The sequence below is a fragment of the Toxorhynchites rutilus genome, chromosome 3, assembly GCF_029784135.1.
Source record: "Toxorhynchites rutilus septentrionalis strain SRP chromosome 3, ASM2978413v1, whole genome shotgun sequence".
Classification (NCBI taxonomy): Eukaryota; Metazoa; Arthropoda; class Insecta; order Diptera; family Culicidae; genus Toxorhynchites; species Toxorhynchites rutilus.
The window spans coordinates 285624654-285641732 of record NC_073746.1 but is presented as its reverse complement, the minus strand read 5'-3'; the positions used below and the strand labels follow the sequence as shown (position 1 = coordinate 285641732).

The following is a 17079-nucleotide window of genomic DNA, read 5'->3' as shown; positions in this document are numbered from 1 at the left end:
ATTGCTAGGTAGGTGTTTCGCAGTTGACTATAAAACATAATCAAGTGTAATGTAATTTTCGCCTAAAAAATTACGAAATAAAGTGTTCGAAATTTGAATTCAATCTGTCCGAAATTCGATTTAGTGTCCGAAGTTTGATTCTAATTCGCTTCATTTGAAAAACCTTTTATTCGATGATTTTTTTTTGTTTTCAACCAAATAGTTGAAAGCTTAAAAGCATATTGAACTAATTTATGAAAAATATCAACCAAATAATACCTGCGCATAAAGTTTAGATCTGTTTTCTGCATCATATGTGTTAAGCGTCCGAAATATGATTCAGAACGGTATAACATCGATGAAAACTAGATGGACGATAACTTCGTCAAATATGCTTCGGCACACGGCACAAAAAATCCCACAAGAACAGAAAATCACACAAAAAAAAAATCGCACAAAAAAGGTTTGCCTGTTGTGTTTTCGACAAAGTTTCAGATTATATTAAAATATGAACTTTTGTCGAAGACATCATCTCTAAATCTTTTATAGTTTCTGGAGACTCCTGAAAAAATAATGCTTTACTCGTAAAATTTATGTGTGTAGATTCTCGAGTTTGACATGTTCTTAACGTGTTTCTGAATAGAAAAAAGTTTACAGAATATTCCAGTCGCGATAATCTACACACTAAAACATAACGATTTAAACAATCATAGTTAAGTAAACATGAAAAAGTTGTTGTTAGGAAAAATTTTCCCTGTACCAGAGCCCTTCGTCCGATGTATGGATAACTTGTTGGTAATTGTTTGGGCAATTCATACATATACGGAATAAAAAAACATATTTTTGAGAAAATCAAGTTAAGAATATGTGCTCGTAAAACGACGGCCCTTTAAGATTCTTTTTATTTTGAGGAATCGGAAAAGGTCACACCATGTCTGGCGAGTATGGAGGTTGAGACATCGTTACAGTATTCTTTCTGACCAAAAACTCACGTAGTGCAAAAGCTATTAATTGTTAAAACATTCGAAAAAAAAATTATTGCATGAGCCAATTGGTATGCCAACATCATCAGCGACTTTTGTTGTGATTCGGCCATCGTTCATAACCATTTTCTTAACTTTTCCGTGTTTGCTCATTGCCTTTGTTATCATTTAACACCTTTTGTTAGACAAAATTGCATAAAAATTCTTTGATCCATTCTATTCAAAAAACGAAACTTGCCGAGTTTTTGAAATAATGTTTTCTGCGGCTGCCACGGACAAAGTAAACAATGAACACACCTGATAATTTCATCATACTTCAGGAACATGTATAGAGGAGGTGGGGTTAAAACGGACATGTTAAGAAAAACTTCAATTATTTCTTTGGAAACTAATGTTTCCCCAAACTTTGATACAGTTTCTTGTAATTCAATATACTGTTTTTCTACCTAATTGGCCGAATATTTTAAGTGTTTTTCAATGTTTTTACTGAAATTAAAACAGACTGAAAAGTACAACTTTTTTATCGATGCGGGTAATATGGACATATAGTGGGGGTAATATGGACAGTTTTGTTAGCGTAGAGGTTTATCGATCGCAAGAGGAATAATTTTATTCAACCAAGGTCTGAATTCATCCCGAATGTCCGTTCAATGATGGAAAAATCGAATTAATCCACCTAGAAGTGATGTCGTGCTTTTCAGCAGTATGAACGGAGAGTCCCTCAACTATTTTGCTTTTGGTTCCAGTCAGCTTCTGAACAGTCCACATTTGGCGATTTGATTTCCATTTATAGACGCAGGGCATTCCTTAGGTATAGATTAAACAGAATTTTCACAGTCCATCTCACTTTAACTGGCAACTGTTCGTTTTACTCAACCAGAACAATTATTTCAACAATTTTTAACTCAAAAATTAATTTACTTTTCCGTACATACCTAATATCGCTTCTCTGTTAACTCACAACCCGAAATATAACCATCAGCGAATTGAATTTTGATATTAAACCACTCAAAATGCTTAATATCGAAGTAGCTAAAATTACATCCACACGCGGAATCATGCATGATTTTCGGTTTTTGTTTGCCTTTTCCACTTTTGATCAGTATTGGGTGGCTTAAATATTATAGAATAACATGTAGATGGTGTTCTCATTAACAGAAATCGGAAATTCAAGATGTAACTATACAAATCAACCACCTGTCCATATTACCCCCACTGTCCGTATTACCTGCGGTTCCCCTATCAACAAAATAAAAAAAAATCGGACTCAACACCCGCGAAATTCATTGTAAATCGTCACAGTTCACGTGATTTCAGTTTTATCATATTCATTTTTCTCTGAAGTTGACACGGAGTTGATGGAAAGATACTTGGAGTGCAAGGATTATGGTTAATTTAGGTTTTAGTACAATTTCCCATTCAAAATGATCCAGCCATTTGATGATATCCACCAGGAAATTATATTCTGTAGCATTAATAATAAAAAGCGTTAAGACGAAAAGAAAGAACACTCTCAGAACTGTCCATCGAGTTATTATTCATCAAGGCAAAACACATTAAAATAAATCGAAAATTCTCCGTTGCTTAGCCTTGAACAAGTGTGTGACCAAGAGAAATTTGGAAATTAACAACAAACCAAGAAAAGCGTAAAAATTTATGGCCAGATGAAAACAAGAAGCGCCGGGTGGGATTACCATACCGGTCAATTGACACCAAGCTGACAATCGAGACAAAATGGGCGACAATAGGTGAGTCTGTTTCCATTCCTCGGTGGGATCGGGTCGTCGGTTTCTGATATTCGCATCGGGTGTCGTTCCGTTTCAGTGTGTGCGATTGTGTGACGAAAGTTGACTAACCAACATCTTCCTCTTGCTATATGTGATGATTTGTAATGTTGTTATATTTAAATAATGAAAAAGTGTTCTATCAAGGTATGCAAGTTCCAGAGGTGAAAAATTGTAGAATTCAAATTTATAGCGTCAAGTAGACTGATTTCATATGGAAAGGGTTCCATTCGTCAATCAATAGTTATTCAACGAGAGTCATCGTAGCCGCGCCAGTCCTCCACCCCGACCATGGACACTAATTGAATCGGAATCGAACCCTAAACGGAGGGCTGTGATCGTACTTCATTGAAGCACACTTTAGGCCGTAAATGTGCATCCGAATGCACATTTCACTGATGCGGGCAATTAATTAATTATGCACGCAGGCTGGAGCAATTTACTGCATCCACTTTTTCCCCACCGTTCAAATGGATAGACTTAAGTGCGATTCACGTTCACAATAACGTAACGTCAACGCAAAGTCAATGTGAAGGAGCATAACATCAAATGCTTTCCAGTGGCATCAATGTCAACGTCGAAAAGGCGAGCTTTGTCTGCAATAATAGTTGACGATGACGTTACTGTGTATCACATGTACAAGTGTGCGTGACGATCGACTATTTCAACTCGTCCTGGGGGAGAAAAACGCTTAGCTCAGCTCACCGTTCGCAATTTGACATCTGAGCCGATAATTGTAATTGAATTAACTGAAGCGAACCAAGTGCCCGACAGGTGGAGGCAAGTCCTGTTAGGTCGAACACAATTCGGATCGAACCCTTTGATGCAGCTATGATAAATTAATGCTAACCGGGATGCAATCGATTATGTCCACTGGAAGTGATTTGGATGGGGCACTAAACAGGAGTGAAGTGATACCACGTTCATGAAATTTATTGTTCGCACACTGTTCACGTATTTCATTAAAGCCAGAACTGGGAGAGAGAGGTCGGAAAAACTATTATACAGCCAGCAATTGATATTCCAAACGCGCGAGCATGACCACTCATGTATGGATACTAGCAGAGGTGCAAAAACATCTCATTAAAATGGTCAGTGCCGTCACATTTTCACATTCGTTTGAATCTCGCTTTCCATCAGATTCCCAGTGAAGAAAGATGCTGCGTTCTTATTTTCTCAGTCAGAAACGTTTCGGAATCCAGCAATGGAAATATTATTCAAAAGCTGTTTTTATTTTGCCGGACGTCTCCATCATAATCATCATTGCGGAACATGCTTATCCTGTTGTGAACTTCTATGAATTCCGACACTGAGAAGTGGTAGGTTGTGATATGAGTTGCTCTATACAGACTAGAATCTCAAATACTCGCAATATGGTGGAAATTCTTACTCTGGTGATCACTGCAATTGGGACAGTCTCGTCACCCCTCATCCCCATCATAATCAGTTTAATTTAATTTAAAATAAAGGATGAACTAAAACGTGCGTCTGGGCAGATGAAATGGAAAGCAAACCGTAAACTGAATTAAAATGAAAGACTGGAAAGTAGAGAAAGCCGTGGTCGTGAAAATATGGAAATCTTTTGAGTTAACTTTTTAATAAAGTATACCAAGGGACGTACAATTAAGCGAGAGTGGCTGAAGCTCGGTAGCAATTAGTGAAACGTGGTAAAGACGTGAGATTTTATGAAAAGCATAAGGATATCTGCGTGGATCCAGTGGCCGTGAGGTTAGCCTCAAGCTTATTACAGAAAAATACTTGTTTGTTTTTAAATATTTTCTATATTCAATAGCAATTGTTTAGTGGTTCTCGTGGTAAGAATCCTTAGCAAATTAATCCATATCCCCCCTCATCATTTATAAGGCGATCCGCGCTCAAGAACCTTACTTTTAATTTAAACTCAGTTCTATACATTTCAGTATTGGAAAATGATTATCTATTGCATGTAGCCCATGCACCTTCTAGCAAGATGATTACTCAACCGATGACTAACTTGCAAGAGTCCCAATGACGCGTTTTTGAACCGGTATCAAAGCTGATTTCCCAAAAACTTACTTTTGCGGGTTTCCTAAAATAGTTTCTTGGAGCCATTGGAGACCTATTTGTAAGAAGGACTTTGTGGCTTCTACCGAGTGTCCTTACGTCCACCAATGATCAACTTTATCTATCGGGTGTGGAATTATATCTACTCGTTTTCCAATATATGTTATAACCAGTAGTGGGTTTCATTGGCAGCAGTTGTGGACGAAAGTGTTCATGACAATTGATAGTTTGTCATGAACACTTTCGTACACAAGCAAAATTGAACATTGTTCTGATGTGTAAAGAAGTTTTTTCTTATCGCTTTGAAAATGTGAAATTTTGTGCAAAAAAAAGCATTTGTAGCTTTCTTTTTTTGTTATAATTCGTGTTTAAGAAGAAAAAGGGTTATGTGCGTCTACACTGCAATTGTGCGGGCTAGGATAACCTGTGCCTCACTGGTATGGTAGCCAAAAACTAAGGAGACTGTAGCTACAAAAAAAGTTAAACAAAAAAATAACTCCTGCGTCTAGCATGCGTTCCAATAACTGGAGCAATACAAAGCACACCGTCGAAGGCACTGGAGGCTGTCCTTCACCTGCTGCCTTTGAACTGTCATGTTCAGCTAGGTTCTAAGAAAAGCACTCTAAAGCTTAAAAGATGGAGACAAAACCTAGACGGGGATAAAATTGGTCACTTGAGCATCCTGAGTTTCTTACCCGTAGGACCATCCTCAGAGATGAATAGCGATTGGATGGAACCTAGGACAAATTACAACAGTGTAATCGAACCTCCTCGTTCAGTATGGGATGAAGGTGGTTCCAGTGTTCGTAATTGTTCTATCATGTCCTACACTGATGGGTCGAAAATGGGAATCAGAACCGGTGACTGAGTGTATGGCCCCAGAACAAAAATCTCTGTGGTTATGGAAACTGGCCATCTGTTTTTCAGGCAGATATAGCTGTAATAATAAAATGTTTAAATGTCTGCCTCAAAATATAGACATGCTAATATCTGCATATTCTCAGACAGTCAAGCGGCACTTAAAGTTCTAAGAGCTGTTAAATTCTCTCCAAAAATTGTCTAGTAATGCATTTTTCGTTTAAGGCGATTGTGTCAGACAAGTTCGGTACAACTGTACTGGAAACGAACGAGCAGATGAAATTGCCAGGAACGGCTCAAGCTCACCCTTCACAGGTCCAGAGTCATTCTGTGGAATTTCTGACTGTATTTTGAGAGTATTTGAAAGTGAGCTGAAGAAACGGGAAGATCGGGAAGTGATAGCCAGTTGGGGGATGGTTGTACAATTTAACCAGGCAAAAAATATTTTTTCAAAATCACAACGCCAGACCTCATGTTGACTTTGTTGTAAAAATACTACTACCATTCACTAAATTAAGACATGTTCTGTTGCCTCAATCGTTCTTGCATACCTGGTTTCAGTTAATTTCTTGCAGAAAGCTATTTCTGACGACACAATTGAAAGGGATAGGAGTTGAAGAACACCTGGAAATGTGAAACGAATAAGAGTTTCAATTGAGCAGTCATTGAGATGATCTGAGCGCAAATATGTTGTTGCTACGCTTTGAGTTCCATCTCTACAAAATCATATTAACTCAAGAATTAAATGGACGTGATCGTGTCAGTTGCAAAAAGCTTTGTGAAAAAATACTTCAGACAACCCCTTTAAACGTGATTTCAAAAATAATGATGAGGATCGCATCCCCCAGAGGGGGTTTTAAACAATCCAGACTAATCAAAGAGATCCCAATGTGTAGTACATTTACACATTATACATTTACGCATCTGAGACTGATTCAGCGCGTGGAACGATTTCGCTTTTCATGTTTGTATCGAGCAAAACCGTTGTGTGTGACATCAGAATTTGGTGAGACTGCTGACTGCTCGCTAGTTGGAGCGAGACTGTGTATTAAGAATCGTGAATAACTTATTAATACCCAATAAGTTATAAACGGTTGGGCCTAGTTTGCAATATCTCCTGTCTCATCAGTGTCCGTACGAACGAACACTGCATTTACATTTCTAGCGAGTGATTTACGCACGTGGGATATGAAAATTATACCTCATGGCTACACCCATTCCTTGGAATAGAAAGTACGAGTAAGTAAGGACAGAAACGTAATGTATACATATCAAACAATTCATAGAGAGTATCCAATTCAAATGGTACGCAGCAAAAAGTTATTAACTTTGAAACTATTTCATAAAAATATTTTTTTTTATTTAATTCTTCCATTTCTTTCAGTAGTAGTCCTACGTCAGAACTAGTTGATTTAAGTGAAATACGGGATTCTTTAAAAAAAATCATAAAACTATGAAAAATTTATATGATATTACGCTGGAGTACATTGAAAAATGTAAGGCTAGTTTAGGAGAAATATAACAGTATTATGTTAACCGTTTGCCCTGTGATTCTATTTCCACAGTCTAACCACCACGAATGTGCTTGGTCGTTGTAGGTTAGAGGGTTAAATTCCATTCCTGAATGGCCAGAGATTCGAAGTAGCATTAGTAAAAAAAAAAAATTCTTGTGCATATAGATCACAGGAATTATAATTAATGATATCTCGTAAAAGTGGAACAAATAATCCTTACCAGTCGCGAATCGTTGTGTGCAATTATTTTTAGAAATGGAGAACAAACTTCGAGAATGTAAGGAATTCGTGAAGCTTATAGATGATATTTAGGGAGATTTAGGGAGAGCCACATCTGTTGAAACGATTTTTCTCAATGATCAATGTTTGGACACAATATTGGCGCGACTCAATGTTTAAACCATCAACGCTATTATAAATGCCAAACATAACTTCAATCTAGAATGTGACAATTATTATGATAAAATTACAAAAATTACAAAAAATTCTCCCTCACAAAGTCTCTTTTGTATCTAAACATTTATTCGTTGTGCAGAACGAAGCATGCAGCACAAATGCGATTGCGATGGAAAGTGTGATTTGGATTAGTATCGATCTTTTACTACCATTTGAAGAAAACTGCTGTAAAATTGCGTCGTATGCTCGTCGAAGCTTTAAGTTGAACATGCTATTGCTATTGAGTGGTTCAAAAAATTGAAGATGGTGGTTTTGAACATGAGAAATCCAAAGAAAGCAGATAAACCGAAAAATCACATGTGAAATGCTGCTTGCCAGATAAAAAGGGAGGTATCGACATCCAATGGATAGTGGATTCATTTCGAGAATCTTAAGTGCCAATTATATTGGGTAAGTCCAGGGGAACCATGACCATCGGTTGCACAGACAAATGATCAATTTAAATCGAAAAACGATCAAAGTTCCAAGAAAGGCAACCTAAAGTGATTTTGTTGCATGACTATGCTCCATCACACACTGCAAATCAGAACAAGGAAACGATTGGGTCACTTGGTTGACAAGTTCCTTCACATGCGGCTTACTCACCAGACTTGGCTCCTTCCAACTACCACCCCTTTTGCATCGATGGGGCACCCACTTGCTAAGCAGCGGCTCAATTCTCACGTAAATGTATCAATTTAGACTTTTCCTTAACGAATCTTACTTACGAATCTTCTTAACGAGTTAACATGGTTAACATGCTTCTATGAATAATGGATAACGGTACTCAGTATAACTAGCGAGGAAACATGAATAGCTACAAAACATCGGATACAGCAGTTATAGTATAAAGGATAAAACGAGGCGGCACCGTTTACGATTGTAATCTAAATTTTGTTTCAAACTACGATATGAATAGGAGAGGAGTACCAAAATGTGTAGGTTGCTGAAATGTCTTGTAGGTTCATTGCTTTTATTCGGAAGACTTTCAGCCATAGGCAGGTTCGTAAGACTTGAGTTTATTCTCGTGTGATATACACGAAGGAGAATTATAAAATATATTTGTTATATAAAAACACATTGTTCAGTAAATGTATATTTAAAATTCACAAGAAATAAACAGATCTTATTTAGCTTTCATAATCTTACATGTAGTGATATATGCTCTTTCAAGGGAAATTATTTCGGACAAGTACGACCCCCATATAAAAATTTAATACGACCGCAAAGGTTTAAACGTCATGAATTTTTGAAGAAAGGTATTTTTGGAAAAAATGAGAAAAAATTGATTTTTCGGACCACTCTAAAATGGAAATGTTCACCGTAACAAAATATAAAAAATATATGTCTAATATTTTGCGATAAAGGACAAATCTACTTTTCACGTAAATCTAAGAACCACTATATCGGTTTGGCATGGAATGGCTGTATCATTATCATATCGAATATTATTTTAGAATGCATCGAAATTTGACAATTAACTTTTCAGCAGAATATTCTGATGGTCCTGAAAAGAGCTAATGAGTGTGTAATTTTGTAGAAGTAACTATAGACTGTTGGTTCACGATTCATTCTTGCTCTCGTGACAATGCACACATTGCACATAACATATACTGCGACGGTTTTTTTCGCCGCTGACACGCACTGCGGCCACATATGATTATATTTTTGATTCACCACCACCACCATTATCTATTTCTTACAACGCGTCAATGATTCAATCCTACACGAACATTCTCCTTTTCATCGAGCCTAGGATTCGGGAACAGCAATATAAGAGACGATTAGAATTTATATCTTTCATTCACCACACCCTATGGACCCTCTCAGACTTCGAGTCGGATAAAACCTCTGTGTGCGAATGTTAGTTACACGCAGTTTGAAGTGAGAACAGATTGAAATCACCATTCCTTCCTTCTTTGTATTGAAGCGGCTTTTAATTTGTCAGTTCATTCGCATTTAGCCCTGAGAAGGGCCTTTGTGGAAAATTTTAATTCAAACACATTCTTTACACGTCTTGAGAAAGACAATTCATTCTCGCTCGACGCTCGCCAGCAACTATGATGCTTCGATGATTACCAAACGATGAGTCTTGTGAATGAAATCAGAATGTTTTCAAAAAATACATTTTGTTATATACCATAACAAAAATTTCTTCAATGTATAGGTTATCTTTACTGACGAAAAAAAGTTCAATTTGGATGGTCCTGATGGTTTCAACGGATACTGGCGTGATTTATGGAAAAAGAAACAGTATTTTTCAACCAGGAATTTTGATGGAGACTCGTGCATGGTTTGGGCGGGATTCTGTGCAACCGGAAGGCTCAAAATAGCTTCCACATCATTCAAGAATTACATATATGTTCTGGAATTCTCTCTCCTACCGTTTTTGCGTGGATATCGTCACAAAAAATGTACATTCCAGCAAAACAATGCTACTATTCATACCAGCAAGGGAACTACCTTGCTACCAAAACCTTAATTTTTGGACTGACCGGTTCGCTCTCCAGACTTGAATTCTGTTGAAAATCTTAGGGGAGATCCTTGTACGCAGAATCTACACTGAGGGAAAATTTTACACCACGATTGAAGAGCTAAAGGTCGCAATTTCGGTAAAATGGAAAAATATCGAGAAATCCGTTCAGCAGAATTCGGTAAATAGTTTTCCAACACGAATTTCCAAGGTTATTAGTCGAAATGGCAATGTTTACAATTATTGACATGTAAATCAGCCGATCGTTTTGAATTTTTCATTGATAATACTTATGAATTTTGAAGTGGTCTTATAGAAACTGGACAGTTGAAATTATCATATTTAACCACAATAAATAAACAAACAACTCTTTTGAATGAAATTGACGTTAAATATACTTATTCTAAGCATTCAACAATGTATAAATGTATCTTGTTGAAATTCTAACTGTTTGTGTTGCAACGAAATATAATCAGGGTGGTCTTAAGAAGTTGGACAGAGTGTAGATTCCGTTGCAATATTTCACCTCATCCCCTTCTCCTGCACTGTGTTCGCATTTCGAGCGAGCGATTCAGACGCGACAGATTTACATAGCAGCCTTCGCAATGCTAGTTGTGAATGGAAACTGTGCCAGGCCACTGCGTAAGTGATCTGCATAGGTGATCACAGAAATGCCGGAACCAGTGTTGCCACACGCACAAATTTATCTGGAATGGTACAGATTCTGTACGGTAGAGAGTACAGATTTTCGTCAAAAAGACAGATTGGTACATATTTTTTCCATTTGTGAAATTTATTACATTTGAACAAAGCAACATTGAGGTACATGACAACTTTTACGCCGCAGTATCGCTAGGTGCTGCTGATCATAAAAGCATTTACAATGCACTCATTGATCAGTCTCATAAGGACGAAATTCCTCACAAGGATCGTCCGAAAGGATTCGCGTCGGACAGTGCGACGTATGTTTTGCCCCAAATCAACAGATTGAATCGTTTGTTCCAGGCTGAAAAACCTGAATTCACGATGCCACATGAAGAGCTGAAAGATTTTCATTTGATCATTCTCACTGATATCTGCGGGGAATCTTACTTTGTTCAATGTCCAATGCTATTGAATATGAAGATCATTTGAAAAGCGACAAGTATTTTAGGTTGGAATAGCAGCAGAAGAAATTATCAGAACAAAGGACAGCGAAAGGCAGATCATTTCAAAGGATATTTGCTGCAGTTTTTTCGTGGAGCTGATCAAACAAATGAGAAACAGATTTGATTTTGATGATTCGACGCTCAAGTCTACGGCAATGTTGAATTCCAGAAACTTTTCCAATTTGACAGGCATGACCGTTGTGTTAGAGGATTCTCCGATGGGAATATACAAGATCTGAGGAATTCATTCCGTACCTTAAAGAAACAATTACTCCGTAAGGAAATCGCAGTTTCAGAAAACAAGCATGTGCAGGATTGGTGGACAGAAATTGGATGCCTAAAAAGAATTGACGGTTTAGTCGCATTTTCGGCGGTTCGATCAGAACAAAAATAAGCTTTGAAATCGGCTCAGTAAAGATACAATGAACGCTATTTTGAGATCAAAAAATTTGGTCAAACATCGTGGTGGCAGCTCGAAAATTTTAAAAAATGATAATATGCAATCTAGATTCAAAAAAACTATGTATAAGCATCATCAAACACACGAATGACTTGCAAATGTAAATGTAGTATTTGAAGTAAATAAATGAGATTTTTTCTTAATACCAATAAATTATTTTTTCTCTACAACGAATATTTTCGATGGTACAGAGTTTTGGAATAGAAGTACAGATGAGAAAGATTTTCGACCCCACTGGTACAGATTCAATTGTGGCAACACTGGCCGGAACAAATGTATAGAAAAATGGGAATGCTTCCATTGATCTTCCATTTAAACCGGTTACAAACTATTGTAATGTATAGAATATCAAATAAAGCATAGAAACAATTCCGATTCGTTTGGTATGTAGATCATCAAAATCCGGTTTGGAGCAAAAATATTTATTAACGATAACATTGTTTCATAATAACGCGACCTGTGTTCTAATTTGTAACCCTTACTGAAAGATGTAGTCCTACGTCAAAAGTTCCGCATCTATTACAACGACACAAATGACGCGATGCGTCATTGTTCGCGTCTTCTGGAAACACCCAAGGGGGAGTAAAGGATTTTTTTTTATGCCAAATATCTCCAAATTGCATGAAACGTCGAGATCTAGTGTCATCTCGAAAAAAAAATTTTGTTAAAAATCGACACTCTGGGCAAAAGTTTTTTTTTCGGAATATGGAACAAAATGTATGGTTTTGGGTACCGACTTTTGACAAAAAAAATTTTTTCGTGGTGACACTAGATCTCGTTTCATGCAATTTTAAAACATTTGGCATCAATTTTTTTTTTGAAAACCCCGATTTCCTTTGGGTGATTTTTCGATTTTCAAAAAACTCAAACTCAGTTTTTTCAAAAAACTCAAACTTTGATCGCTTTGCGCCACTCTCCCTTAAGTCCGATTGAGCTGATATTTGGCATAGGGTATTTTTTCGAGGTGGTAAACATTTTGTACAGGGTAACTTTTTTAAATTTTAGAGTCGGTTTTTTCCCATACATTCATTGGCACCCTTATATACACTGTTGTCATCGCTACCTGCCGGCTCTGCTCTTCATCTTTGCCGATTTTGGGTCTTTTAATAGCATCTAGATTAAACGGTTACCGAAGATCCTTCAAAATTGAGATTTCTCGAAAATTGCAAGTAAAAAGCGATCAAACTCAAGGACGTTTAGTTTTGGTCCAAAACCCATAAAAAAACCCCTGATAGAAGGCAGGGCAGAACATTACTGCCCATGTTTGTATAGGAGACGTAAACGACAAAATGAACAAAATCGACTTTTTCGCTGTTACGCATTCTACACAATATGATACGTTTGCTCAACATGGAAACAAACATTTTTTGTTCGAAGACATTTGAGCAATTCTGAAAAAACGTTTCCAAAAAATCACTGTTTGTCCGCATAACAGACGTAGTTCCGTAGCTTTCATACATCGTTCGAAAATCAACAATTGTCAGTATAATGTGCTATAAGCAAAATCTACATTTGAATCACATTCTTTGTCCAAACATGTCTGTCACGATATACTTAGTGTTTCCTAATAGATCAATATAAGTGTTTCCTTAGTGTTTCCTAATAGATCAATATAAGAAACCGTTGAAACGCTGCTCATATAATAACTATTTTTTTAATGTTATAATTACCTAAATTTCTGCATTTGATCTTCAAGTAGATAATGAAACAATCAGATCAGTAGTAAAATTAAAATAACATTGGTTCTTGGCATTGTAACTCCTCGGATTTAACATTGAATTATTCCACATACTCAGCATTTACTCATACTGTTGGAGTAAGTCTCTCCACCATCTTTATACGATGGATCGTGATATCGGTAAATCATGCTGCTAAAATTACCTAAATTACAGATTGCCTTTACAAATTCAATTAATTGAAAAAACATGAACCTGCTGTTCCTATCATATCCCAGAGTATTCTTCCGGAAAAAAGTACTACCATAGACTCGCAACAAATCCAGAGCACCTTTTCCAGACATTTCACTAAATTTCTTCCAAACCTTTTTGATTTTATCCGATAACAACTGAAACTACCGACGGAGACGTTTTGACTATTATCGAAAATGTAAATACTTACGCTACAAACAGATCCACCTGGTGATTACGTCTGGCTATGCGGACAAATGTTCATTGAAACGATTGATTGTCCGCATAAATAGACCCTAGCGTTTTCCAAATGGAAAAAATGTGTTATAATCTAAAAAATCACCTAGGCCCTCTTTTTGCCGATAATATCCATCAACTGGACAGATCATTTCATCGGAAATTTACATGGTTATGCTTGTAGGCCAAAAAACAACAAAAATGCGTTTTTCCAACACTAATGGTGTTGTCGATTACGTCTCCTATGCAATCATGGGCAGATAAGCTGAACTTGTGTAGTACTATATAACTGAAGATATTGCAATAATATGCACTCACTCGAAATAATAACCTGAAACCTGGTAACATTATATTGTTAGAGCAATAAAAACACATTCCAAGCAGAAAACGCAACGGCTTGAATGATAATTAGAACCAGGTTTACTGAATTGTCATCTGATGTCTTCCTCGTTTCTTCACATGAGTTGAAAGCTCAATTATCATTCGAGTCACGTATTGTTAGCCTGGGTATGCATGGTGCATAATTCCTCATTTTCTGGCTTTATTTTTATTGGCACTACATTGATTTTGGAGCTAAAAATACACACCTTACGAACAGTAGATATGATCAGGAATCGAACACAAAAACCATTAAACCAAAAAATCTATTTATTGAACATTTGTTCTTATCCTTTAACCACCTGTCGCATTCTTTATTGTCACAATTGTTTCAATTAACCCCAACATTCTTCGTCCTTCTCTTTTTCCAGAGCGAAGCCAGAGCTCACGTGCCCCCGCACTATCTCGAAGCATAAATCATTAGCATGAGTTCCTACCAGCGAACGGGGACGAAGAAGACGACGACGACGACAACAAAACAGCGGACCGCGAAAGCCGCCATCGATGCAAGTGTCATAATTTACCACCAATACAGCAACAGTCGCATTGTTTGAAGGAGAATAGAACGAAGAAGAAAAACTGCCCGCGAGAGTAAAAATCATTAAGTGTCTGTGATTTATTCCGGCTGCCCGAGCTGATGCTGTAAATAGTCAAACAGTGGTAGAGCCACACAAAAAAAAACAAGTGGAGCGGTGGAAAAAGTTTGTCTGTTTCGTGTTACTTTTCGTTTTTTTTTGTCTGTTGTTAATGTTTTGTGAATGAATAGCGCCGATTGTTGTGCTGTTATACCACTGTAAATAATTCGGTTATGTTGTACTATAGTGAGCGTTTTATAAAAAAAGATTTGATTCGTTGAAGATCGCAAGAGAAAATTTGTATCCGTTGAATGTGTTGCTTCATTGTGTAGCGCCGTCGGCAAAAAAGAAGTGAGTGAGAAACAAATTAATGGTAGAAGTTTGTAACTGAGAAGGAAAAAAGGCGAAGTGTTGCGAGAAAAAAAACAAGCAAAAGTTTTATAAATCGAATCCGCTTAGGGATTGTGAAAGCACCGTGGTAGCGTGAAAAATTGCCAAGAAGAAATCGTTTGGATATATCGAATATTGTGTAACAATCAGTTGGCAAAATGGAAACCGAGGAAATCATCAAACTCGTCGATGGCATCTACAAGGTATGTCTGAAACTCCAGTTATTACATGTAAAAGGATGCAATATAAATGATTACATTACACTATCTCCCACTGAATACATTCTTTCACACAAATTCCGTCCTCACTAACCACGGCACTGCCCTGTAATCCACCATATCACCACAAATGTCGAAGTCCCACTGAACTAGTGCCAAGAATGCCAGCGAACCAGCAACGACTTAATGTCATTCAAATGAAAAATAGCGCCCATATTTCTTCATTTCCAGGGCCATCCTTCTAGTCGCCATCAGTCTCGACTTGAATATCGTGCAGCATTCGTCCGTACCAACCTTTCTTTCAATGCTTCTCCACGTTTGCTTCCTTACAAAGAAAAGTGTGGGAAGTTGTGGCTTCCAGACAGCCCAAGCCATTCCTCGAAGCCTCGCCACGAATATTTGTGAACGTATACTGTAAGTACGTACAGAACATCACAAAAGGCTGAACCTGACCACGCAAAAAAAAAGGCATAAATTATCACATCTTCATTCATTTTCTCCCGCCGAATGCTGTCAAAGTCACGTGGCACACTTCGGGATAACCACCATTGATTGGATGTTCCGTCAGCCGTATATTCCGGTTTTTTTAGAATGCCTTTTATGTTGCGATTTTCTTTAGGAATCGCATGAAACAAAGTGGCATTCGTCGATCGGAATGAAACCCATGATAACTGATAGATGGTGCCAATTGCTGCCACGGCCGTTGAAATGTGGGGTTATTATTATTCTCACGGTTTATAAGAAATAATGATGGTCCCACCTCATTCCCCTGCAAAGGTTTGAGCTGGACGAGTTATCTTAAAGATAATTAAATGTTAGAATTTTCCTTTATAGCATCAAACTGAACCAGTAAGTAAGATAATAAAAAAAAATAAACGGGCTGGTTTTGTCACAGACATAGAAAATTTACCAAATGAACATTCTGAGGCATTGCGTAAGCGCATTTCATCCATGGCATGTCAAGAAAATTTCCAACCCGAAAAAATCCTTGACCGATCGGGAATTGAACCCAACCTATGTCCGTATCGGCCGTGAATTTACAAAGGTCTTCCCGCTTTAATAGATTCTCGATAACGGTCTGCTGATGCGATCGTTATCAAGCCCAGACAGCTGAGCAAACCCGAGCCTAATTCTAGCCAACACTCCAGGCCCTTCATAATCGGGGTACAAACATGTATACTGGAACTCGCAATCAGATCTGCCACAACTCAGAGAAATCTCGTTATAACCATCTACTTAACAGATAAGTTTACGAGTATTCCGGTTGGAATATCTCCAGCATCATCTCAGCTTCTTCATTAGATCCTTCAAATGAGTTTTACTGACGTTTCAGGTTCTGCATAATTTAGGGACAAACGTGTTTTTCGGAATCTGCAATCAGATCTGCCACAACCTTGAAAAATTTCGTTGTAACCTTCTACTACACAGGAGAGTTTACAAGTATTCAGGTTTGGCTATCCCCAGCTTCATTCCAATTTTCATATTGGACCCTTCTAAATGAAGTTCATTACTCTTGGAAGTTAATTTTCTTTTGCATTTGTTCAATCTCAATTTTCTATGCCTGTCAACGCGCGCGATGCTCAAACTTTTATAAACATCACTATATTTTCAAATCAACTAATGGCTAAAAAAAACTAAAAGTAAACTAAATACCATCATTATGTTAGTCAGACAAAAAAAAACAAAAACACATGCAC

General features: G+C 37.3%; 1 protein-coding gene across 15 annotated transcripts in view; it reads left to right on the top strand.

Annotated features, from left to right (window-relative positions):
• The window catches only part of LOC129780389 (zinc finger CCCH domain-containing protein 13), a 372838-nt gene that overhangs the window by 269256 nt on the left and 86503 nt on the right, over nt 1-17079 (top strand). For 14 of the 15 annotated variants that reach the window (XR_008743905.1, XM_055788605.1, XM_055788603.1 and 11 more), the window contains one exon: nt 14571-15367. Coding sequence is in view for 14 of the 15 variants with exons in the window: in XM_055788605.1 (XP_055644580.1) it covers nt 15323-15367 (45 nt within the window). In the remaining variant the exon portion in view is untranslated. Of the gene's footprint in view, nt 1-2753; nt 2894-14570; nt 15368-17079 lie in introns of those variants that run through there. The other variant, XM_055788610.1, reaches the window with a different exon arrangement.